At 36.4% G+C, this 26,639-nt stretch overlaps 2 protein-coding genes across 3 annotated transcripts; both read right to left on the reverse strand.

The window, feature by feature from the left end:
* Positions 1-300: 300 nt before the first annotated feature.
* LOC141436713 (protein FAM117B-like) lies at positions 301-12,608 on the reverse strand. Of its 2 annotated transcripts, none has more exons than XM_074099737.1 (7): positions 11,648-12,608; positions 10,309-10,436; positions 8,878-9,022; positions 8,572-8,693; positions 8,183-8,282; positions 6,947-7,050; positions 301-4,652 (listed from the first exon to the last, which is right to left on the reverse strand). In XM_074099737.1, exons 1-7 carry the CDS (start codon positions 11,859-11,861, stop codon positions 4,500-4,502), a joined length of 966 nt encoding a protein of 321 aa, XP_073955838.1. In that variant the 5' UTR covers positions 11,862-12,608; the 3' UTR covers positions 301-4,499. The 2 variants fall into 2 exon arrangements, with proteins under 2 accessions (XP_073955838.1, XP_073955837.1); XM_074099736.1 differs by having other exon boundaries at positions 8,572-8,711.
* Positions 12,609-14,543: 1,935 nt separating this feature from the next.
* Ube4A (Ubiquitination factor E4A) lies at positions 14,544-26,319 on the reverse strand. Its single transcript, XM_074099925.1, has 16 exons — positions 25,472-26,319; positions 24,617-24,748; positions 24,347-24,510; positions 24,053-24,232; positions 23,306-23,449; positions 22,677-22,845; positions 22,149-22,287; positions 21,232-21,423; positions 20,705-20,875; positions 20,068-20,191; positions 19,446-19,591; positions 18,933-19,082; positions 18,422-18,665; positions 17,266-17,428; positions 16,578-16,782; positions 14,544-16,158 (listed from the first exon to the last, which is right to left on the reverse strand). The coding sequence occupies exons 1-16, from the start codon at positions 26,103-26,105 to the stop codon at positions 16,008-16,010; spliced, it is 3,108 nt and encodes a 1,035-aa protein (XP_073956026.1). The 5' UTR covers positions 26,106-26,319; the 3' UTR covers positions 14,544-16,007.
* Positions 26,320-26,639: the final 320 nt, after the last annotated feature.

Consider the following 26,639-nt stretch of genomic DNA (forward strand, 5'->3'; position numbering starts at 1 on the left):
ACATAGAAAAAATCCAAAAATAATGGAAATACACAATATGAAATAAAATATACGGAGCAGAACAAAATTTGGCCCACTCTCCATACAAAATTACCTATAACTGCATACATTTGAGGGCCAGATTTTTTGCCGCTCAGTATATTATTATTATTATGTGTGAGTAAGAAAAGGTTTCACCTCAGCATAAATACGGACTCCTGGGACAGAGTCAGCACTGGTCTCCAATATTCTTTAAAAATAGATGAAGTAGCAAAGCACAGATTGATGTCAGATGCAGGGCAACATAAAATAAAACTGTGGTTTATTATAATCAGTCTGTATATTGGATATGTCTGCAATACAGCAAGATACATTACAGTGAAAACAGGTAAAGTGATAAAATATTGGAAACAAAAATAGTAATTAGAATTTCTTCTTTGAAACAAAACTATAATAAAACCATTCTTAGTATTACTTAAATTAGACACTATCAATAATGATGTTAATTAATGCCTCTAAACGATCAAGCCTTTTGTTGAGCACAGCATGTAAAAAAACTAAATGATTTTTTATCAACAAACCTCAACAATTTTAGATAACTAAAACTCAACAATCCGCCGATAATTTCCTTATACCCTAATTTTGTTGCCTAAACATTATTTTTAACAATATGCTAAACAAAAGGCTTGCTTGAATTATAAACTTATCTCAATGGGCACTTTTGGTTTAGTTTATTTAAATGTTAGTATTTAATATCATAGTAATAAAAATTATAATCCTATCCTTCATCTAAAAGCAAACTGTAAAATAATAATATTAACCATCTATAAAAGAACTATCAAATCTAATCCTAGCCAAGTTACTTTACTCTCCTCCACTCTGGTCCTACCCAAAACATACAAAAATATTTTATGTACTTTAAAAACTTTCGCTTTCAGAACAAAACGGTTTTGGAACTTGAGAGCAGTTGCTCCGGCAAAACCCTTGTCCGAAAAGCCCTTTCTCCGCATTACTACCCGTGGTTTACGTCAACTTGCTGTAGGACTATTCTTGTAGCATATTTAACGGCTAATTATCTTCACTTTATTACACCTCACTCACTAAACCTTAAATTAGGTAACGACACTGGGAGAGGCTTACACATATCCTACATTACAACCTGGACCTGTGACATATGTCAAAGTATTGTATGTAAAGCGATTATTTTGTAGTTAGTGCAGGGATCTAGAAGCATCATGGAAGCTGAGAGGAAGCAATGTAATTATGACCATGAAGCAGTTTGGTACATCGAATGGACTGCGATGGATAAACGAGCAACCAAAAGTAAACATGTATTACTTAACACGTCCAGACAAGTAGTCAAAATTAAACATAATTACTTTCAAAATATTGAATCACTACATACACAAATGTTACATGTAAGTATAGTACATGGTTGCTAGTATATTTTCAACATTACGGCTAGATATTGCACTCATTAAGAAACAATTTATACAGAAATCCGGTTTTTAAACACTGGCTCGGCTTTTTTCCATGTTCATGTCTTGATTTTTTTGTAAGTACTTATAGCATTTGTTTTAGGGCAATAATCATTAGAGAGCGGATTTGCAGTAGCGATTACAAGTTTAATATGGATAAGACTACTACAAGTAAGTATTTATTTTTAACAAAAAGGTGCGTAATAAATATGATCTATTATGTTTGAGCTGTATAAAACTCCTTTAATTAGAATAATATATTTTTCTTTACATATAGTTTGTCGCAGGAATAACATTTATTGAATTTAATTATCTATAAGATTGCATAGCGGTAAGTAAGTAATAAGATAACTGAAAGACCAATAAACAACATGATATCTAATAAATAAATCTATCTATCTATCTAATCAATCGCACTAGTCATATCCATATTTAACTTGTAATCGCTACTTCAAATCCGCTCTCTAATAATCATACTACTAAACTATATGAGAATTTATGAATTGATGTAGAATTTTACAAAACTTAGAGGTGATAAATGTAACTTTACTAAAGATTCAATACTCGCCTATTCCATTCTAAAGGTTTTCATTGCTTGTTTGGTCATTCATTAGCTCGATCAAAAATGTCAGTAGCACAGTTGGCATGGATTAAGAGTAGTGTTGAACCCTGCTCTTCTGTCACAAGTCTGTTAATCTATGCTGTACACACACTATGAACCAAACTAACAAATCAGCACCAGCAGTAATACCCCACAACTCAATGATACCATATTTTGTGTTATATTTATATGTACATCAGCAACTCGGAATATTACAATCACATTGTCTAAAATTTTAAATTCGGCAGTATGGCTCCTAATACAAAATTCGATTTGAGCAATGACAAGATTAAAATACTCTTTATTCCAAAGGAGAGCCGTCCAAAATATATTTGCCGTCGAAATCTACAAAAAATTCAAAAATAATTGCGTACGTTCAAAAGCAGGTCTAACTATAATTACGTGTAAGTTGTCGACCGACACTTCAGTCAAGTTACGCACAAATTCATTGTCTACAATATCAGTCTCGATGGTAATGCATTTTGGCCAAAACGAGAGATCTAACTGGCATGGTCCATCTTCCCTTTACCAAAAGACATACAAAACGATACCGCGTGCACCGCGCACCTGATACAGATACTATGACACGACCCGAGACCGGATGCGGCCTTCAAAGACCTCCCAGTTACACAAATCCTACTTCAACGTAATCGGGTAAAATGTCATCGTGAAATTGTCTGTGAAAAACAGTATAAATACATAATTTTGTAGAGAAAAGTTACTATTTGAAGAGTTACATCTAATGACGAAGAGGCACTTCGCAGAGTACGTGCTAAATAGATACAACATAAATTGTCAAGATACCTGTATCAAAGTACGAGTTATATTCAGTCTATTCTCTTACATCATTATGAATTCCCGCAATTTTAAAGCTCGGCTTTAGAAAATCGATCTGGCAATAGTCTCACCGCGACCAAAACTGGCCCATCAATAATTTTGGTCCGAGTAAGTAATCCTCCTCACAGTTTTCAATTTCAATGACAGAAGTAACTTATATTGAAAAAATTATCACTTAACGCTATATTCAAAATCTATCTTTGCAATATACAGTCATGTTTGTGTTCATACTTCTCGATAATACATAAAATGAGATCAAATATTATATATCCACAGTTGTTTTCATTTATTGTAGGGTAAACCAACAGTCTAATAAGTTAAAAATATTAAACCGGGTACAGGCAAACGAAAAGTTTGTGAAGTCATGCACAAAAAGAAAAACACGACCAAGCCATTAGATATGGTTATTTTTATGAAAAATATTAATAAGAACGACACACAAAAGTAAAAATGAGTAGATGAAACTGTTAATATGTATGCTTTGGTTGCGTACGAGTAGAATATCAATCTAACCATATTAAGTCAACTGTCCTTTACATCAGGTGATTACTGATACATAATGTGTAATGTGTTGTTCAGTCCAGTATAATTCAACAGTAACTGTTCTTTATAAATGAAACGATATAAATCCATTTAGATAGACATCAAGTAGAATTGTTGTGTCAGATTATGATTCACATCTACATTGCTCCTACTTAAAATTCTCCTTATTAAACAAAACTGTTGGATGTCACAAAAACTATAGTGTTGTACACAATGCTTTGTAGAATTGTCAGATATGAATTAAATATATGAGGAAACAGCACATTAAACTTAATGATGTTACAATTTTAAGCTGCTTTTCTGCCAAACAAGCAGCCGAATTCGTGACAATTTGGCAGCACATTAAACTATCAAAAATTATAATGTACGGTATTGTAGAAAGTAGAACTTGTTAACCATGGATACAATAATCATCAGCTAGTAAAAAACGCAGTCGGGTAATGACACGTCGAGACAAGATTTCGCCGTATACAAAACCTGCTTACTTTGTTATTGTCATTGCTGTAGTGTTTTAGTTAACTGATGACTTTACCCCAGATTTAGTAACCGCGTAGTTTTCAAATATTCGCTGTGCGAGATTTCTGCAACCATTTCACTGTCACAAAAATGTTAGAGGAAATATTGCAGTGAAAATAATTTTGGTTGTTCCAGTGGTAGTATAAGCTTTATACTTTGTTGTTGATTAATTGTAAAGGATCAATATTTTTTGTCATACATCCAATTCATCCTGCTCAACTCAAATAGTAGTTTACATGCTTTTAACTTAACTTTTCATTTGTAACCAATATAAGCGATAGACACTAAAAATTTGGTGTTAAAAAGTGCTGTTTCAGGTTAGAATCTTTTTGATTACTTTTGAGAAGTAGACGAGTTTACTTAGAACGGCTGACAATAGTGACGACGAACACTAGTAATACACCGAAGTGAAATAGCAGCACAAAACGGAATCCATACGTTTATACCTATTTAAAGTGGTAATGGAGCTATGGGATTGTAGGGGGGTCAACTACACCAGGGTAAGTCATAGGGTTAGGCTTGTGTGGTGGGGGGTCGTGTGCGAGTCAGTGGGGGGTGGGCGACGGGGGGGAGGGCGAGGCAGGCTGTAGCGGTTGGAAGGCGGAGCCAAGCGAGGGGCGTAGCGTGAACCCGGGCACTGCCGGCTTCATCATGGACACTGACTCAGTATACGCGCCCTCGCAGCCTTTCAGGTTTACCTGTCGAGAAGAACATGTTAAGCAGTGAGACAACAGTTTGATTATTCTAAAGCCTACTTTACAGGTAAAAGATTAATCAAGCAGATAGTGAGCATAAACATCATATACCCTTTTGTCGAAATTCATTATTATTTATTATTTTTAATAAAAGGCTGGAAAGTTATTGTTTGATACGAGTGTGTGTACTGAAAGGTGAAGTGAACAATTTTAGGATTGAAAAAGAATCCTTACATAACTAATACTTCAAAGCACAAAATGCTAAACAACTTTACTGCCAAGTAAAATTTTAGACGACCAGATGGTCTAGTGGTTAGAGAACCTGACTACGAAGCTTGAGGTCCCGGGTTCGATTCCCGTGTCGGGGCAGATATTTGTATGAAAAATACGAATTTTGTTCTCGGGTCTTGGGTGTTTAATTTGTATTTAAGTAGGTATCTATCTATATAATTATATTTATCCGTTGCTTAGTACCCATAACACAAGCTTTGCTAAACTTACATTGGGACTAGGTCAATTGGTGTGAATTGTCCCGTGATATTTATTTATTACATACATGATATTTATTCAATACATTTTTCACCTCATTACAGCGAGAAAAATAATATACTCAGCGGCAAAAAATTTGGCCCACCCTTCATACAAAATTACCGATTCTGCAAACATTTGTTTTCGAGCCTTGGCAGGTGGGGGTGGAGGAAAGCAGCTTGCTGGCTTGATGAATTTATTTAGTTCAAAAATGAAGCGAAAAATAAGGGCTGAGCTGCGCTGTGCATGCGCTTATATAAAGTCGAGCAGCGCCCTCTGCAACTTGGAACTACAATTATTTACAATCACGCCCTCTGTGGGTCGTGTTTTGAAGCTTTCTAGCTTACAACATCGACTTATGAGTTAGGCAAAAGGATCTAGCGAGCTAGTTCCAAAAGCGTCACATAGATGGCGCTTTGTACAATTTGAGCGCCATATTTTTTGCCGCTCAGTATATATTAGTAGATAACCTCGTTTTTGAAAGCGTCATTTTGTCTTTTTTAGGGTTCCGTACCCAAAGGGTGCCAACGGGACCCTATTACTGAGACTCCGCTGTCTGCCTGTCTGTCCGTCCGTCTGTCACAGGGCTCTATCTCTTAAGCCGTAAAAGTAAGACACTAAATTTTCACAGATGTATTACTGTGGCCACTATAACAACAAATACTAAAAATAAAATAAAGTTTGCGATTTTAATGATGTTTTATAAAAGCTTCGATAATCTAATATAGTGACTGTCTGATTGTGTGGTTTATTCGTTTTTGTGCAAAATTAATATAGCAGTTTATGAACCACAAATCTCAATGAAGCCAACTTTGATAAATCCACACCGTAGTAATCACTATGTTTACCTATTGTTTTTGAGCCGCGCGCGGTACGGGCAATGGTTTCAGAAGCAAACAGCCAGAACCAAAGAGGATGAGAATTCAAATTGTTTTTTTATTCGATATACCGAAATACTTGCACAAGTCCTTACATTTCGGCGATATTTTTAGAAGCTTTTCTTTAGCTTGCCCTGTTTGTTCATTTATTTATTTATTGTTTGTTTAGGTCAAATCTTGGAAGCTAAATTTGACCCACTTCCAGTAGTCCAATCGACTTGAAATTTGGAATACTTATGTAAATTTAGTGACAATATAATAATCTGGTAGTGACATCTTGGTGGTCCTGCCAGGATCGTCTCTGCAGGAGGGAACTCCTCAATAGTTAAAAGTACCGATAGTAATGCAGTATAGTCAACAAAAGTACATTCGGCAAAAAAAGCTTGTATTAAAAATGAAATTTTTACAAAAACTTATTACAAGCATTATATTTTTTGTAGTGTAATGTAACTATGTTTGCTCGGGTGGAATCTTTCAACTCAAATTTGAAGTGGATATCTTCAACCGATTGAGTTGAAGTTTTACATGCATGTATAAATTATAAATACGATGACAATGCAATATTATTATAACATGGAGTTGATCCGATGATAAAAGCGGGTGACCATAGGAACTCTGTGATAAGCGACACGACCGCATCGAGTTTGGACTCGTCTGATTCGTCTTGAGGAAAAATTTGGTAACCAGGGGCATAAAGTAGGTACAGTCAGCAAAAAAAAACTTATATTAGAAGAATTTTAAGAAAAACTTTTACTGAACTGTTTACGGAACCCTTCATGTACGAGTCCGACACGCACTTGACCATTTTTTTTTATAAACGAAAAAATTATGCTTATCCACGCAGGTTAACCTGAAGGTTAAAATATGTTGCAACCAAAACCTGAAGATTACCTTTTCACAACCATCTGGAGGCTCCCGGGCTAAGAATCGATTTATCTGCGGAGAAGTACCAAGCTTGGCCCCATCTAAATCCGGTGATGAACAGACGCTGCCACCTGCAACCATTTAATTATTTTTCAGTCACAAACAAAACAAATATTCTAATTATTGTTTAGATACTCTAAAATCTGCCACTATAACTATACTATGCAAGGCACAGCAAAATCAACTGACAACATTTCACATTTCTCATATTATATGTAATTGTTCACTAAACTCTGTTTGAAAAGATAACAATAAAAAAAGTCAATTTTCCTTTTGGTTACCAGATAGACATTATTTTTAAGTGACAACAAAACAAATATGATAATTATTGTATAGATACGCTAAAATCTGGCACTATAACTACATATGCAAGGCACAGCAAAATCAACTGACAACATTTCACATATTATATATATTATTGTTCACTGAACTGTGTTTGAAAAGATAACAATAAAAAAAGTCAATTTTCCTTTTGGTTACCAGATAGACACATGAATATACAATTACATCAATGAAACATTTTAGAAAAGCAAAAGCCTCTGTTATGCCGTCTCAATGATAGAACCTTCTTATTTTCTTGTATTTGTTAAGGATAACGAAAATAAATCTTAAAAAATATTTTGGCGTATTCAGGGGGGCGAAGCCCATTTGATTTCTGTAGCATAAGTAACATATACTCAAAATGTTGTCAATTAAAAAGCTATGTTACTTTTGTAGCAGCTATATATATCAACACTTCAAATAATGCAACAGAAACATGGAGAAAACAGACTTTTATTTTAACTGAAAAATTACGAACATAATAGAAAGAAACATAAAAACATGCTAGGAGCTTAAAAGCTTTGTATGTTAAGTGCAAAAACCATTATCAATCATTGCGAGGGGTCACTAGAAGCTGTAAATCAGTTATTAGACCTGCTTCGAGTAACTCTGATGAACCACTGCTGGACAGTGACCTGAGGGACCCTCGGGACGGTGGATCTAAGCCCACAATTCATCTTTTATTCAATATTCAACAGACACCAACATAATGTTTTATCATCATGAAATATGTATGTATGTATAAGGACAATGCTCTCATAAATGAAATATTTTTATACTAACTCAATTGTTTACATGAATACTGTAGTTGAAACTAGTAAAGTAAAGATATTTTTAAAGTGAATTATAATATGAAAAACAGCGATGTAAATATGTCCTCACCTGATGAATGGGCAGTATGGCATAGGTCATGTGGTGTTTGTGTGTTCACAGAACGTCTCAGAAGCTCAGCCAATGGGGCGCGGTGTCCCTCTGGCGTCACCTGAAATAAAACATTCATTTGTTTACTATAGTGAATGTTACAGAGAAAGAAGTAAGTACATTACAGCTCTAACCAGGAAAAATCTCTCGAGTTGGTGTATAGCGTCAATTTTCATTTGTAAAATTAATTGAACACACATGCCAGATGAGAGAACCAGAAGCTCAGAAGTTTTAAAGCATAAAGCTTTTCCGAGGAACTCTCAGAAACTTCCCTTGGGTATGAAGTTTAGCAATTTTTTATGTCAAAACTTCAGTAATTAAAAATTAAAGAGTTCAGATGCAGAATTTACCTTATCTTTTAGCCGATCAAGGTGTGGCGTCTGGGTGCCGCTGGCTGGGTATAAGACAAGTCTCTCAATTTCCTGGTTAAGACCTTCCACAGACGACCGAGCTGCTCTCAATGGCACGCCACCTGTTCCAAAACGTGACCCTGATGGTGATGAAATCGAAATTTAATGTTATAAAAAAAAAACAAAATGGTAGACACATTACATAACATTCTCTGAGCTGATAAATGAGTTACAACTAGAATAACACAGGTGGACTTCTAAATTTAAGGCTGCCAAATCAAAGTTCAAATGAAAAAATTAACTTACAGAATCCTGGACTCATGGAGTGTGCAGAATCTCCTGATGATGTGGTCTTGTGGGGCCTCTGCAAACGACTGCGTAGGAATCTATCCAGCTTGTCATCGTCTGATCCTCTGGATGACCGGCCTGATGTTCCACCACCTTCATCAGTCTGAAAATTAAAATAAATCTTTGAACCTTTGACATATCAACCGCTTACTTTCTCAACCTCGTATTATATATTAAATTGCTTTAGAGACTCCCCACATCTATATAGCAATGCATGAAAAATAAAAGGTACCTAGTAAGTGAACAATTGTTTCCACTGTTGCTATTTCATTTCCTCTCAATCGAAGTGAACAGCAGAGTGTAAAACTCGAGCATTAAACCCATTTTTCCCTCAACGTGTCTATCCACGTGGCTATATGGACACCTCAGGTAAAATGGCTTGTTTTATGCTCTTGTTGTACAATCTACTATATGTCCACACAATAAGAGCGAAAAAGAAGTCTTCCCGTTAGTAAACGTCGTTTCACGTCGGCCGAGCCAATAGACGTCTTTTTCGCTCTTATGGACATGAAAAGTTTTTTGATCGGCTAAAGCCAGTTCCACATCGATTGATTTGGGGAGACTGTTAGAATCATCTTTATGTTAAGTATGATCTCTATCGTACAGCTGATTTGTTTGATACAATTTGGGTAGATATGAGGTTGAGAAAGTACACTTAAACCAACTGAATCATGACCCACTATGGAACCTTTTCATAGAAAAAGTCACAGTAACATTACATTGCTTGACAAAGGAATTTATTATGACACTTACTGTGAGAACATTCTATGGTGGGTCAGGAATTAAATGGTTTGACCGTACATACATAAGCAATTTAATTTATGAATATGGATACTATTTGGCTGTAAGACATTACAATATTTTCTTGACGAATCCAGCTTATTCTGAGGTACAAAGAAAATAAATAAATTTTGTTTAGAGTTTGGCCCCAAAATAAAAAAAATATATAGGAATTTCTTTTCAGTAGAAGTATCATCATTTTAACATTCAAGTAGTCCCAGGTATGGACATAGGATAGTTTTTATCACAGAAAATTGCAGTTCCTGCAGGATAGTGAAAACCAAATTCTAAGCGGACACAGTCATGGGTAATGGCTAGTTTATATTATTTATCTACATATGTCAATATTTAGTTTGCTTTCCTCACCATCTCTGATAAAGGTAAAAGTTTGTAGCCAACTGTATATAGCAGCAATGTGTTGCAGTGCCACTACTATTTCTATGAATACAATATGCTGCTAGTTATGGAAGGTATTTCATCAAAATATATAGATACCAGTACATTAGTAGCATAGCAGTGTCGTAGCGATAGGTGCTTCATGTAGTTGACCAAGAACTTGTATCTTAAAGGTAAAGTTACAATGTTAAGACATTAGTTAGGCATACATACTTGAGTTGATTTGTCAACTTGCAGCTGGCCAGCATGGAGGTAGTAGTCCCGTGACCACTGGCCCTTGTGGTAAAGGGTGTCTAGTGATGCCGTGCGTCTTATCACACTTGCACCAAATCTGCCTTTGCCTGTTCAAAAATATACCATAAGATTTTTGTTCTGTTTCTAAAGGATTATGGTATGATAATTTTAAGTATATACTGATTAAACCTGTTAAAGAAATAATAATAATAACAATATTAAATAAAGTACTAAATACTGTTAAGTACTTTATTAAGTATTATTATTATCAGCCTATTCTGTCCCACTGCTAATAAAGTTATTTTATTATTTGTTTTACATGATTATATAGATAGATAGATAGATTTATTTATTACCTTTTGAAAAAATACAGTCATTATAAACACAAGGTCATGTCATGTAATTATAAGAAATTCAAAAAAGGATTGTCAAATGTATACAAAAAATAAAAATTGTGTATGAACAAAACAAGTTAATAATTTTATATAAATGAGTATTTTATAAAAAGAGTATATTGTAGTTAGGTATAGGTATATACTCTTTATTGAAAAAAAAAAAAAACAATAGATGTTGAGTTACATATAGAAAGATGAAAGATAATGAGATGAAGTAAAGATTAAAAAATATATTCTATTCATTCTTGTTTGATTTATTCAAAGCTGTTATTAAAAAGGTGTTTTTCAATAACATCATTGCTTAGTTTTAGTCATTGTTGTCAACATGCACTTTTTGTAGCAAAGTATTTTATACTTATATATTTCACAAATTATGAGGTTTATATTATTTATAATCATTTATCCAAATTATACTGAATAAATGACTAAAATTTGTTCAATAGATTCAGCTGTCAGTTGTTCAAGTTGATTGGAAAATTTCTGGTTATTAAAAACAGATGAGACTAGAATTCAGTACTTTTTAAAGTTCCCAAATATGAGGGGTAAAACAATAAAATGGACAAGTCCTACCAAAATAAATAGTTTTTTTATTTTTTATTTATGATTTAGCAATCAGTCCTACAAGCAGATGAGTTGTATACTAAGGTTGACCTGAGGATAAGGATTCCCGTTGGAAGCATCTTCTCTTTTATAATCGAGTTTTCAGCTACCATTGCCAGTTACAAAATCAATTAAGTCAGATGTTCTAAGATACTGGTTTGGCTAGACTCGGAGACAGACAATTTGGATTTCTTTCAAGACTTTGTTTGTAGCTTTATATATTAAATATCTGTACAAATGTGAGACCAATTATGGCTCTCCTCAACTAAGTGAAGAATTTTGAGGTACGATTATTTCATGTAAAATTGTTTTTGACGGTAAACCTTTGTAGTTAACCGCTCCAGGGCTGCGCTGACCAGAGAGCGCGTGATCGGGCGATATTCGCCGCCACACGTTGGTCGGCGACAGCGTGGGGCTGTTCGCCGTGCTTTTCTTCAGGCCGCCGCTCTTCATCACCGAGGACACTGGCAGCGTAGCCCGCATCGGGCCCTGCTTGCCCACCGGACAATCCGACTGCTTACGAACACGACCTGACATTATCACTATCACTTATTCAACCCTTTTACCGCACCAAACACAACTGATAACTCCGACACTACAAATAAACAACCAAGGTTATCCTCGGACGCCGCTCGACTTCTTTGTCGAGGATTTTCATAGGCCTTAATATAAGACGCTTTTAAATGCGAGCACCAGTTTATTACGCGATATTACCACTAACATTTCTTGAAGAACAAATCGTGATCATCATATGACGGAATTATTTAAGTAATGTTACACTAGTGAATTAAAAACAGAGTTGCAAAGCGCACAAGTCACATTTTTTCTCAAATACAATGGATGAATGAAGCTGACAGATGACACCGCGCCATTCTTTTGGTTTCTAGTAATAAATGTTAAAAATTATAAATATGCAATATTCTCCCGAACATTATGAACTGAAAAATGTTAAAAAATATATTTGAACCGCAAATAATCACGAACGGTTAAATAATTTACGATTATTCGTTGGCATTGCAATTAACAGCTGATTACTCCGCCATGTCAAATTGTCTGTCTTGTCTCTTGTCTCTGGTTGTATCCATTCTTCAAGACAGATTGTTTACATCCATTTATTATTTTAAATAAAATTAAAACATAACCAAGTCTACAAAGAAAAGATTTGGATGTTTAAATCATCACATTATAGGTAGGCACTTGGTAGGCAGGATCAAAGCTGCTTTTGGGTGCGCTTCTATTCCACTGAACCTATGCAGAGAAGTCCTTCTATTCTCCCGCTGCTGATGCCTAATACGAGAGTGAAAGGGTTGGTAAGATACGAACTTTGATTTTCGTAGTAGGCTCCCTCCCTGACAGGGCCTCAAATACCGTTAAAAGGTGGGTAACGTTATCGCTATCAAACAGATTTAACGTTAAATCGTAATTAACTTTAAACGATTTACCGTGTTACTTATACAACTTTTTACCGGTATTAAAATGGTAACGTTATCAGCTATTCATAAAATTAACGTTAATTCAAAAAGTATCGTTAAATCATAATGTAAATTAAATTTAATTTACCCTTAGATTATATATGGGTTATACAAAACTCGGAAGTTTTCAAATATGTTCCAGTATTAGTCTTGTTTTGACCATAGATCGTGTCATTTGGAAACAATGGCTAAATGCTGCGTACCGTCTAGAGTAACTTTGCTGCGTAAAAAAATGTGTGAATACCGGTTTAAAAATGAGAAAAAAGGATGGGATATCTTATTTTTCGTAAGTTCTATTGATTCATCAGTAAATACTGGGTACATATAGAGCAATTTTATGAATTTGAATTATTATTAGTTATATTGGCATCTACCTGAATATAGCTGCAAATGTCACGTTGGCCTTGTTTGTAAGAAAGTTTTCTTCTGTGTATCTAAGTAAATATATAATTTATTTAAAATATATAAAGAATTTAACGGTAAAAGTAACGTTAATTGGGTAACGATACTATAATGTTCAGTTATCAATTAACGTTATATTTTAGTACCGGTACTGGGTATTTTATGTTTTTTACCGTTATGTAACGTTACTTATAGTGTGAATATGGTAACGTTAACAAGCCCTGCTCCCAGAAGGCCTACTCCGAAACACGAAACTCGAAGTTCGTATCGTGCCGTCTCTCTCGCTCGCGTATTAAATAGTATAAGTGTCAGAGGGACCACACGAGACGAACTTCGAGTTTCGGGTTTCGTAGTAGCCCTGCTGGCCCTATACTACGAAGAGCAAAATTCGAACTTCGTATGTTGCCGTCCCGCTGAAGCTTATATTGTTTAATTCGAGAGTGCGATACGATACAAACTTCGATTTTCAAATTTCGTAGGAGCCCTACAGGCCAGCGAAAGCTGTCCACGAGTAACCGCGGCAAAATTACAAAAAAATGAGGCTGACAACACTTGCTATACAGTCAAGTGCAAAAATAAGTATCTATTCGAACCACTCAAAAATATGTTACTACGGCCTTATTGCGCCGGAATAAGAGTGTGGTACTTATTTTTGAAACTTTGAATACTTACCACTTCCCAATAATATTATAAATGCGAAAGTTTGTAGATAAGTCTATTTGTTTGTTTGTTTGTTACTCCATCACGTCAAAACCGCTGAACCGATTTAGATGAAATTCGGTACACAGATAATTTGAGTTCCGGGGAAGGACATAGGATAGTTTTATCCCGGAAAATTGTATAGCTCCCGCGGGATAGCGATAAAAGAATTGTACGCGGACGGAGTCGCGGGTAACAGGCTAGTAAGTTCATATTTTTACACTTGACTGTACACTGATTAAACGATTTTGATACTTATATATTATTTAAATTATCCAGATATTAAATTATACTCTGGATTCTTGAAGCTGCATCAAGATTCATGTACTTAGTAATGTGTGAAAGTTAATGATGCACTTTCGGAGTCCCTTGGTAAATTTTATAACCTTTGTCAGTGCCCATTTATGTACAGTACAAACGCATCAATTTTTGGACCATTTTGACCAGATTGGCATTGAATATTATCTTAACATTTTAATTTTAACATAACCTTATAACATTTGTTATTGGGTACCTATGGTAGGAGGTTGAATTAAACAAAAAAATCCTCTGCTTGCGAGGCTATAGGTAAAAGTACTAGGCTACCACGGACCCCGACTGCATGATGGTAACTTGAAAAGAGTACAGCAAAGAAATGAAAATACAATTATGTTTTCTGTTTTATTGACACTCATCAATTCGCGTTGTCTCCGTTTTGCTACACAAAATGCGGGCGAATAAACGCAACGCAGATATAATAAATAAGACAGTGAATGTAAACAGTCTTTCATAGATTTAACATGTAAATTACGCGAAAATTTGATTAACCAGTTATTATGATCGATCTCATATTATCACAAAAAAGTTTAGTTTCATGTACGCTTTCGCGGGCATCTTGTTTGCTTAATTAAAATTAATTGCGTAATAACTATAGTGCTTACCTACTACCTCGAAGTGGCTTGAATAGTTCCATACGATTTCATTCTTTTATGTATTTTAGTAAAATCAAACTCTTTAACATAACAATAACTGAACATAAACTAAAAAATAAATATTAACTTTACACAGAGAAGTAATGAACGAGTAAAATAAAAAATACATTTTCAATTTAGACCACATAATTATCACAAAATTATTACAATACTAAACGAAATTGCACCATAATTTTAGAATTATATTTTTGTAGCATCTTTAATATGTTCAGGGAATGTTAATCGAACCTATTCATTCTCATCTAACAATGCACAGGCACGCATGTCGGTGACGATGTCGCCCACTACCTACCCCGCAATGTATTGTTTGTAGTCGCGCACGCGCAGTAGCAAGCTTTTAACAGGTTCACTGTCCCAAGAGGCACATGCCTCATGGCCAGTGATATTAATAATGCACTTGTTCTTTCGATAAATAATAAATTTTATTACGTATTATAATATTGTTATTCTTGACCCACGTTTAATACCACCAATAACTGGTGATTGGTGATAAGCAATGAAAATTACTATGGGGACATTACATTACTTTATCATTACTATGGGGACGTTTTAAAAGAACGCTGCACATTGCTTCGGGACAGGGAACCTGTTAAATTCATAGATATAGTTAAAATGCTTCTGAGTTTTATCCATTATAATAAATCATTAACGTTTCCCGTAATAAAAGTTACATTTTCACTAAAAATATACTGAGCGACAAAAAATCTGGTCCTCAAAATTTATGCAGTAATAGGTAATTTTGTATGTAGAGTGGGCCAAATTTTATGCCGCGGAGTATATTATGCACTCGAGAGTGGAGAGTTATTGTTCCACCTTACGGCACGCGTCACGAAGCACCACCAAGTGTAAAATCTTATGATAAGTCACAAAATCTTCAAAATAAGTGCTACATCCTGTGGTTCTATGTTTAATAATAATCTAGCATCAACTTCAAACAGCCTGTAACTGGACTATGTTAAAATTTGAGCTTGTCTCAAGTTAAAAGATCAATGTACCATAATGCGAATAAACATTTTGGAGTCCAATGTATACAAACTGCATTTGTTACAAAAAGTCCCACACGACGACTAACTACGTTACTAGCTCGCAGATTATACATTATACATAGGAATTGTACAGTTGTATAAAATTTAAAAAATCTAGATGTCACTGGTCTGGGGTTGAGCAATTTTCTGTTTCTGTTCAGCGATCCAGGCTTCGATCCTCTCTTTGAGCTCAGTGTTGGACTTCACCTGGTCCATCGATAGCGGCGAGCGATTAAACGGGTCCGTCTGATCGCTTAGCAAATGTCTGAAATATAAGATTAATTTCAATGCTGTGCATTAAGATTATATTGAAGATAATATGGTTCAGTTGGTCGAATATGACAAGATAAGTCAGCACCACATTTAGCTCTAGATGGGGGAAGTGGAGAGGGTTTGGTCAACTGGGCGGTGATAAAAATATTCTATTGCTCTGATTCAAAAATTTCAAACATTACGATTAGAGACATGAACTTTGGCGCGGGTAATTTTCACGCAAAGTTAACTTTGGGATTTATACGGAATTGCTATCTATGGTTTTTCAAAACTCAATTTTTTAAATCTTTTTTAAAAGTTCGGTCTTTAGCGTCTTGGAAAAATTTAGCTCATTTCATCTCATATCAGCAGCACGGGGTCGCGCATGAGCGTGCTCATGACGGGGTCGATGAACTCCTCGCCGAGTGTCACCTGGCGATGGTGATGCGGTCGACGGTGGTGCGACTGCTGGGCAGCAGCACGGGGTCGCGCATGAGCGTGCTCATGATGGGGTCGAGGAACTCCTCGGGCGCGTTGGCCAGGATCTCCTCGTCGCGCTGCCGCTGCTCCGCGAGCCGCGCCACGCGCCTCGCCACCTCTTGCAGGGACCCGATCAAGGAACCCCCGCCAATGCGCACTGTAGTAACATCCAATGTATTAGATATCAATCAATTACACACTCATTTTGGGGTCTATATTAATTAGCGTAACTTAATATCCCTAATTTAAACTGGCATAGCGTCATTTCGCATAATTATTAAGTCGCATAAAAGCTTTTAGATTCCACACGGTTGAATATATGGCTACTTAACTACCGGATGTTACGTGAATTATCAAATTGAAACGAAATAACTATGTCAAACTAAAAACCAGCGCCACGGCTTGACGAGGCATCCTTTTTGCACCTTTCGGCACTTCATTTGATGCAGGTAAGTGATAATGTAAGATTTTGTAAGGTTGTCTTACTGTTTTATTACACTTTTTTAATTTTATTTTTGTTATACTAAATTATGGCAAAATAAAATTATTTTTCTGTATTTCAGTTGGAATCTATTTACGATCAGCGTGTGTCGTTGCTATATATGCCACTTCCTTTTGTTTTTTGAGTCACTGGACTTACCCAGCACAGCCTCGGCCAGCGTGAACAGCTGCGGCGAGTAGGAGCGGCCGTCGTCGGAAACGGCGGCGCAGAAACGTTCGCTACTGCTCAGTTCCACGTACATGCGGCATATGTCCAACACTGTGCTGGCCGGGTCGAATTCGAACTCCTTCATGTCTTTCACCTGAAATGAAAATTGGGCAAAATGAGAGAAAAAACTGCTTAGCTCTTTGCTGCGTGTCTGTAGGATGAACATAAAGAATAGGAAGTAGAAAATGGCAGACAAGACTGATAAATAAAGTGCAAAATTATAACAGAGTGCTGTCGATTGACACGGTTAAGTTCTGCAAAACTATTTTCATCACACTTGCTCGTAAACAGTGTCGTAACATGCAGGCTACCTTGCTTGCAACCCCCCAAATAAAATGACCTTAATGTGCTTGCAATGAAACCCGTGGTCGGTAAATGAGTCATTGCCCGTACTAATTTTCTTGTCATGAAGCCCAAGGTCGGTAAATGAGTGTGATACTGCATGGCGTGGTGCAGCACCTGCAGGAGCGCGGCGCGCGCAGGTCGGGCACATGCTGCGGAGAAGGAGCTAGGGCGGCGGGGAGCTGGCGCTGCCAAGAGCGCAGTCAGCGGTATCGGCAATTTAAAAAAAAATATTAGTTTTTCTTTTACAAATATACAATTTTACTCGCAAATATGATGAAAAACATTGTATGTCGCACGGGCGGTACTAGAATTACGAACATCCGACTCATTAAAGCCCTCAGTCTTCGACTTCGGGCTTCTAATAGACTCTCGTTCGTAATTCCTTATTTACCGCCCTTAAGACACAATGTACTATTTTACACTTAGACATTTTAATTATGAATTTTTAAAACATTTTTTTTCCTTGCCGATCGATCCCTTTTCCTAAAGCAAATCCCATCCCCACAGTATCACAGAAAGCGCCTGACAATTTCATACGACATCGAAATTACATAAATGTTATGCTGACTAGGCTAGACTTTGGCATTTTTTGATCGTTCACTTGTTGAAAATCTGGCTGAGTGATCATTGCGGTATTTTTTTTTAAACTTAGCACCCGACCGCGCTCTTATTACCTATACATACATATACCAAGCTCAAGTTTCTTTTGAGGCCTCTAGAGCCTCCTCTAGAGAGTCCTTACCTTTAAATTTTTCTGTGTAGGCCCCACCAAATGCAGCAAAAAGTAATTCAGCATGGACGCAATGCGTTCCACGAGCGTGGGATGGCAGAAGACAAATGGTGCATGCGCGGACAGCCGCACCAGTGTGTGGACCGTGTCTCGACCCAGGATGTTGTCGAAGCGAGCCAGCATGCCCGTGTGAGTGAGATTGCTGATGTTCTGATCGCGTTCCTGTGGCGACAGGTTAGCCCAGGCGCCGGATTCCCTGGAAAAGTAGATAAATTCAATATGGAATCCACCGACATTCAGCTTATACATATATTAAGAGTAACAAGTCTGTAACAGTGCAAATAACCTTTAAGTACTTACTAAAATGTATGCTGGCAAAGCGCCCAGATATAATGTAAACAATCATACGTGACCAGCAAATTTCAAGCTCTTTGTTCTTATAAATACAGAATGCTCCGTCACTTTCAAGTCATTAAATAAGTAGTAATAACGTAAATAGGTATAGTGGGAATAAAATACACACTGAGCGGTCTGCATAGTGCGTATCTGCGCCATGTTGCCTAACGCCTCATCCAGAAGAAAGATGGCGTCGTTTATGAGCAGATTGACAAATCGTAGGAACAGGGGCGGGTGGACCGCTTCCATGTTAGCTTCGGCTTCTCTTGCTAATCGCCTGAAAGGTTGAGAAATTAATTGTAAGTAAAAAAAAAAAAGAGGTGTTGGATGGCTATATACGATTATTCTATGGTCCTCTCAATTTTACATACATACATACATACATACAAGTGTTTGAAGTTTAAAAAAAGTTGGCGAGGCGAGGCAGGAAGTACTTAAATGATTTTAGTACATAGTAGGGTGAAGACCAAACAGTTGGACACCTTAACGCCGGTAGTAATTTTTTTGGCCTTCACCCAAGATAGGTATATTAAACGCATAGGTAGGGGAAGTGTCTTTTTATTTTAAAGAAAGGTGAGACACGTTCTATTTCGAAATAAAAACCGTAAAATTCCAATTAAGTTTGGGAAAATGTTCTTACGTAAATACTTGTTTGTGTTCATCCATTGTCCAGAGGAAGTCCATTACAAGATACATGGGCCGACGGTAGTTGAACTTTTGCTCGAACTGTACGCTTTGGCCCGTCATCTCGATGCCGACAAACACGTCAAGTAGGCAGGGGACTAACTGATGGCATAAATAATAAAGTTAAAACATACCTACAATTACGTAAATAGAAGTAACATTTCTTTTGTTAAAGTGGGATAAAACAGACTTGCTAGATTTAGATTGCTTATAAAAAGATTAACTTTACGTTAGTTCTTGTTTTGAATAGTAGCAAAATTTTCGCTTTATTATAGAGAGAAAAAAAGATACATGGCTTTACAACAAAAAACAAAAAAATAAACAGTCCCAACTCAGCACTATGCTACCTTATAGATAGCGCTGGTCTTCCCTAGGGGTGCCTAGGGTGGTACAATAACTAGGTAGAGATATTAGAGATAACATAATTAAGATTTTAACCAAAGGAGCTACTGCTGATAAATGCTAGTGCTTGTAAAAAATAATATCTAAGTATGCTGTACGACAGCGTTTTCATCCAGACAAAATAAATAAATAAATAATTAGAAGGACTGATTATTCAAAGGGCTTGTGTAGCTAACCTCTAATCTATGGGGATGTTCTTTGAACAGTTGTTCGCGGTAGAAAGATGCCAAACTGCTTAGAGGCTGCTGATCGTCTGGATGGTTGGGTAACATGGCTTCCAGACACTCGGCTAAGCGTGCCCTGCAATATAATAAATTTACGTTTTGTTGTATTGATGCCCAAATCACCTGAACTGCATCAGCACTGAGTAATTAAATGTGTAATTTAAAGTTACAAAAATTCTAAATTACTTTATTTCTGAAAATTACACAGTTGGTAGGTATATTTATAATGCAAATGTTGAATATCAGTCCCAGTTCACAAGTATCTGCACTAAGTAAGAAAGGTACACCATCAGTGTTATCAGTAGGTATCCTTGGATACATATTTTTACAGATCGGGAGAAAAATACTTTTACTTGTAATACTTGTAAAAATCTATTATTACTTTAATTTCTGGTTTTGTCTGCATACCTCCTGGAGCATGACCACGGACCGCCAGGGGTCCGCAGACCACAGGTTGGGAAGCACTGATTCATAGCATAATATAAGTAACGGTCAAATAATCCTCACACCAGATACTTTTTAAGATATTCGTCACATATTTAAGAGTTAGAGTTTATCAAATAAGTATGTATGTATATGCTCAGCTCACCTCAAATGCGGGTTGTAAGTGCGTGTAGAGTCGCCCATGAATGTGAGTACGAGAGTAAGAGCGGGATGCAACAGCCCCGCCACGTCGGCCTCTTCACTGCTGGCGCCCACGGTCCGTCGCGCCATTGTTATCAGCACCACTATGTTCTCTAGCACGAACTCTGGGACGCATCTGTGGATATGATTTAATGTTATAACAGTAGCTCCGCGGTAACATTGCTTACCCCAGATAAAAGTAGGCTAGTATTAGGTCATTATTCATACGTTTCAACCGCCTCATTTTCGTGAACATATTTTTTTTTATGAATGGGCTATAGAATTTCAAGACACTCTCGATTCTTTTTTAGACGTCCTTTACTTCGAATACATAACCTGGAAACTGTAACAGAATCTTCTACCGAGCCAACAAAAATGTACCCACGAAAATCATACAAAATAAACGCTAGAATAAATACCCTATTAGCAAAACAAAATGGGCTTTCTAGTAGTGAAAGGCTTTTTAAAATCGCACCACTATGTAAGTAGTACCTCAGTGTGTCGGGCGGCGGCGTCGTGACGGGCATCTGAACGGGCACGAGGGCGCCGGGCGCGTAGCTGGACTGGACGCCGGCGTCGGGCCGTACGGCCACCTGAACCAGCCACGTGCAGGTCATCGCTTGCAGCCGGTTCAGGTTGGCAAGCATCTCGCTTTGCAGCAGTGCGCAACGAAGACTCACAAACCTGGCGATAATAAAATAACAATAACGAGTATCCCAGAAATTGCAGGTTTTTAAATGTGCACAAGTATAACATGTCTGGCAAATAACCTGGCTCTTTTGCCGTATATCAGTATGAACGCGCTTCCTCGCCATATTGCTGATACATACTATACATATATATGCATATATATCAGATGAGGTATTGCCCGCGACTTCGTCAGTGAAGAATCTGTTTATCGCTATCTCACGAGAACTAAGTAATTTGTCGGGATAAAACTATCCTATCAGTGACTAGCGAGCCTTGGCGGGGCCCCGTATAAAAATTTGTTTGGGGGCCCTTATGAAGGGTAAAGATTTCACACAAAAGAAAAAAAATGTTTGCATATAATTAAAAGAAATATTTATTCATCATATTTATCTATCTGTCACTTTTTCCAAAATTTTTACAAACTATTTAAATTAAATATACACTCTCCTTGCCTTTTTTTCGGCAAACTGATTTTTGCTTACGCACCCCGCTTACGGGCGCCGTATAATTGATACGGCAGATACGGCGCTAGCTACGCCCCTGTATCCTATGTCCTTCTCAGGGCTTCAAACTATCTTCATACCAAAGTTCATCTAAATCGGTAAGAGCGGCCAAAGTCAAAATATCTTTATTAAATTTAGGTAACAGACAATAGTTACTTTCACATTTATATACAAGTGTAAGAAAGTATAGAATGAATAATAGATGAGCACTCTCACTTGGTCATAAGGTGAGTGGTTCTCTGTCGGAGCGCTTCTAAAAATTGGGGAATTGCCGGCGTAGCGTTGGCCATCGCACGCTGCGCACGGCCCAAATCTTGACCGCAGCGATACAGTTTTTCCGCACAAACTCTGACACCTAAAAACAATATGGGTAAAGAATATCATGCATGTATAGTCGACCAAGAAATTTCTTTATCACCCTAAGGTCACCAGGGTGTCATTTGTAGCGCTTAAAACGGCAAAACCTATTTTCACTCACAAGTCAATATGACAATCAACCATATTGCTTTATTTCTGAAGTAGGAACTGTTATTTAAATTGTTAATCACTTTCTTGGTCAACCTATAGGTACTTACAGTAAAAATATGTACTTGGAATTGGAAACAATGCATCAACTCCTGCCAACCAATGACCGTGGCTTATTATGTAACTTCCACACAATGAAACTTATTGCTTCAACAAACTCTCACAAGACACCAATACTGACCAGAAGTTTGGATAGAATGTCAGTTCAGATCTACTTACCCAAATCAATACATTTTTGTGTCATAAAGAAGCACTCGGTGACAAAGTTGTATGTGTCGGCACTTGGTCTCTTCAAGGCCTGGCCGTTCTCATCTTCTTTTGCCGGTAGCAAGCTCGTCTCGCTGTGTAAGCAGTCTAGATGAACTGATTTAGCAACACATTCTTCTGGCTGAAATATTGTTCATGTTTAAATTGTCATGAGTGTATAAAAAATCGTTATAACCATTTGTGGAGCTGGCGCTGCCAAGAGCGCAATCAGCGGTATCGGCAATTTTTGAAAAAATATCAGTTTTTATTTTACAAATATACAATTTTACTCGTAAATGTGATGAAAAACATTGTATGTCGCACGGGCGGTACTAGAATTACGAACATCGACTCATTAAATTCTAATAGACTCTCGTTCGTAATTCCTTATTTACCGCCCTTAAGACACAATGTACTATTATTCAATTTATGAAGCACCTACTTACTATGAATGTCAAAAAATTTATTACTGGTTTGGAAAAATAATCAATATTGCTAGACACTTCACTTCCCATCAGCCTTTGCTTTAAAGTTTTCAAAAATTGTGTGTTACTTTACCGCTATTCTCAGTATTAGTCTTGCTATTAAAAATATCAACTTACAGGCACTGCACCATATGTAGGATCAATCTTGAGTGATTTAGGGTCATCTGGCGTTGTGCAGAACGGCTGACAGAGTTGCAGCAGCACCGCACCCAAGTTCAGCATGAAGCCATCGGAGACCGTCGCGGCACTCACTTCGCCAGCCTAAAATACAGTAAAAAGTAACATTACTAATAAATAATGTGATCGTAAAATTTCGCATCTGGAAAAGTTTTATTAACTTTCAGAATTCCAGGATTGGGTTGTATTAACAACACATATTACTTCTAAGTAGGGTTGCAATGGAGGCGTTTTTAGCGGAGGCAACGAGTTTCGCCTCCGCGGATGCGGAGGTTAACAGAGGCGGATGCGGAGGTGAAAGTGGATGTGGAAAAAATTGTAGTTTATGCTTTATTCAACTCAAAAATCTCTAAAATAAAAAAAAAAACCTGCCAAATCCCACTTGTTTTCGGCGTCATCGTGCATGTGACTTAAATAAATAATTACTTTGTACAAAAACACTTTAAAAAATGGCGGTTCAATCAAACATATACCTGTCGTGTGTTATTTAAATACGCCCGCCCCCACCCCGACCGCGTTCCCTCTGCGCGCCGAGATAATGAAATGAGAAATAAACTTCGCAAAAAAAAAATTGCGGAGGCGGAGGCGAAGATACGAATTCTTGCGGAACTTCCGCAGTAACAGAGGCAGAGGTGAAGTTCCGTTACAACCCCAGTCTAAGGTAGGTTGATCCTTAAATATAGTTACCTGAACATTCCACAGTTTTCCTTTACTAAGATTGGACTTCAGACATTTACCAATCCATGTTAATATCCTGTTCCTCATCTGTGGGCCACCTTTGAGTAATGTAAGAAATATTTTATGCAAGTTGTTGGTTAGATGTGAAGATGCATTATGAAGTGATGTCTCCATCATTGAGACAGCAGCCTGGAAGTAAACAAAACTTTCAATTAAAATAAAAGAAAAACTTAAAAATGTTAATGTTTTGATTGCTTTTCCTAACACATTGATTTTGAATTAAAGTGTATTTTGTCTACGCACCTGATCCATTGGGTTATCAAAGAACTCGTGTAATGAAGCATTAGTTCTTGAGAGTACAGACAGCGACAGCAGAGCACCAAGTACTGAGTCTTGATAAAACCTTCCATTTGTTTCATTCTTTGGTTCACATGTTTCCATCAAGATTTGTGCCAAGCTTGGGTTGCCTGTAAGAAAGATTTTGGTATGTGTTGTGTCAATTACGCAACTAGCAGAGTAGTTATATAACTACATAAATAAAATTTATTTTGCCCTTTACCCATCGATACTTACTAGCAAAAATATGTATAGATGGAAGAATGTAGATTGGCAGGTTGATGAGATTTGATTTATTGATGTCTGTATGAATTTTCAGTAGAACTGGAATCATTGTATCCCGCAACTGTTCCTGGACTCCCTCTTCACCTGAAAAATGATGACAAAAACTTTCATGTATATTTAAAAGAAAACAGAAACATTTTTTTGTAATATGATTTTGCTACATGAATTTGCCACTGTCACATTTAGGCTATTGTGAGATCTTGCTTGTTTATTGAATGTCTTGTTTGATAGAATTGAGAAAGGATAGGGAATTCAAATAATTTGTTGCAAGAATATCAATGTAGGTTTTCTGTTTAATGCCATGGTGTGTAGTTGAAATGCAAAAGTATTATAATAAATTGAGATTTGAGAATATTATTCATTTATCAAGTATAATTTGTATCAATAAATAAGGTATGTAATACAAGTTTTCTTTCATTTTGGTATGCAAAGGGTTTGAGTTGTTACAAAACTACCTTTCTTGCACAAAATAATGTGTGCAGGACCCACTTTGACATAATTTTGACTATGCAGTCCTTTGTTATGCATGTACCAAGTTCGGGACCAGATTAACCATGCCATGGCCCTTAGGTAATGCAGTTCTTGAGGTCTCTTTTTACCCATTTGAAGAGCATCAAGTTCTTTTAATATTTTGGTTGACTCAAATCATATGACAGCTTACAACAAAATAAACAATAATCATTAAGGATTAAAAAAAAATGTAATGTGTTTGGTGCATATGCAGTTGCTTACTTTGCTTAATGGTTAATTCGGCTCTGACCAAGTATACATGCCAAGTAGTTCTAGTGAAAATGTAAAAAAACATACCTTCAGAAACAAAAGCTTTCACAATGTCCATAAAAAATGCATCACTTTGTGGATCAACATTTTTCAACAATTCAACAAGTTGGGAAGCAAAGTCTTGGCCCTCAAAAAGGGCTGGTTGCTTTAGAGCTGTAACAGCGTTTCTAAAAATGAGTTCCCTCATTTTGTGTACACCATTCTTTACAACAATTGAACTTTGATGTTCATAGTTTTGAAGGTTTTGAATAGAGCTGAATAAATAAGAGAACACTTGTTTTTGGACCACATGTTCTTTTAATATTTTATTTGTCTTGGGAATAACATTCAACTCTACATCAGGCAGCAGCAGTCTCTCAAACAAAGCTTGTTCCAAAGCTTCCAAATCTATATGAATTCGAGGCTTCATTGCTTCTGCAAGTTCTTCTAGATACACCAACTGTCCGTCTGAAGAGCGGTGGCCTTCAAATGCATTAGCATTTATGGTGAAATAAAAAACATTCTCTACAATGTTATTTATTGTTTCCACTTCTTCATCCTCTTGAGACTTCTTAGTGTTTACTGATAGCGGCGTATTAGGATCGACATAATTGGAATTATTTGTTGCTTTAGTTTCTGAGACACCTAATAGGCCAGCAAAAGGATTATTGGGCTCGGACATGGTGAAAATATCACAGACTGAAAATTGTAATCGAAACAATTATTTCCCAAAATATTTCACTGATCTTATTTCATTTCTGATTCACATTTGTATATAAAAGTCACAAACACAATCGCATGTACAAAGGCTGTTTTATTATTAAAATGATTAATCAAATTTCACATTTGAAATTGACAAAAATTTCATTATCACAGAATTGATAATTTTTGACGTTTCATTGTGTTCCGTTTTAAAATCACCGACATAACTTAATGAATTCTTCTAACATTATTTAACATAATTATGCAAATATGGTAAAAAAAACAAAGTATGTATACTTTATTTAAATCGTAATGACAACAAAAAAAATATTAAAAAACAATAAACATAATTCAGAATTAGTAATATTAAAAAACGAGTTTTTTTGATACTGGCAATAATGTTGCAATGCACCTTAGGTCAAAAAGGATACTGTTTAGTTAAATTGCACCAAAATATTAATAATTAAGAAATATCAAATATGTTTTAGAATATTTATAATTATGAACTTAATGT

Source organism: Choristoneura fumiferana, chromosome 17 (assembly GCF_025370935.1).
Source record: "Choristoneura fumiferana chromosome 17, NRCan_CFum_1, whole genome shotgun sequence".
Lineage (NCBI taxonomy): Eukaryota > Metazoa > Arthropoda > Insecta > Lepidoptera > Tortricidae > Choristoneura > Choristoneura fumiferana.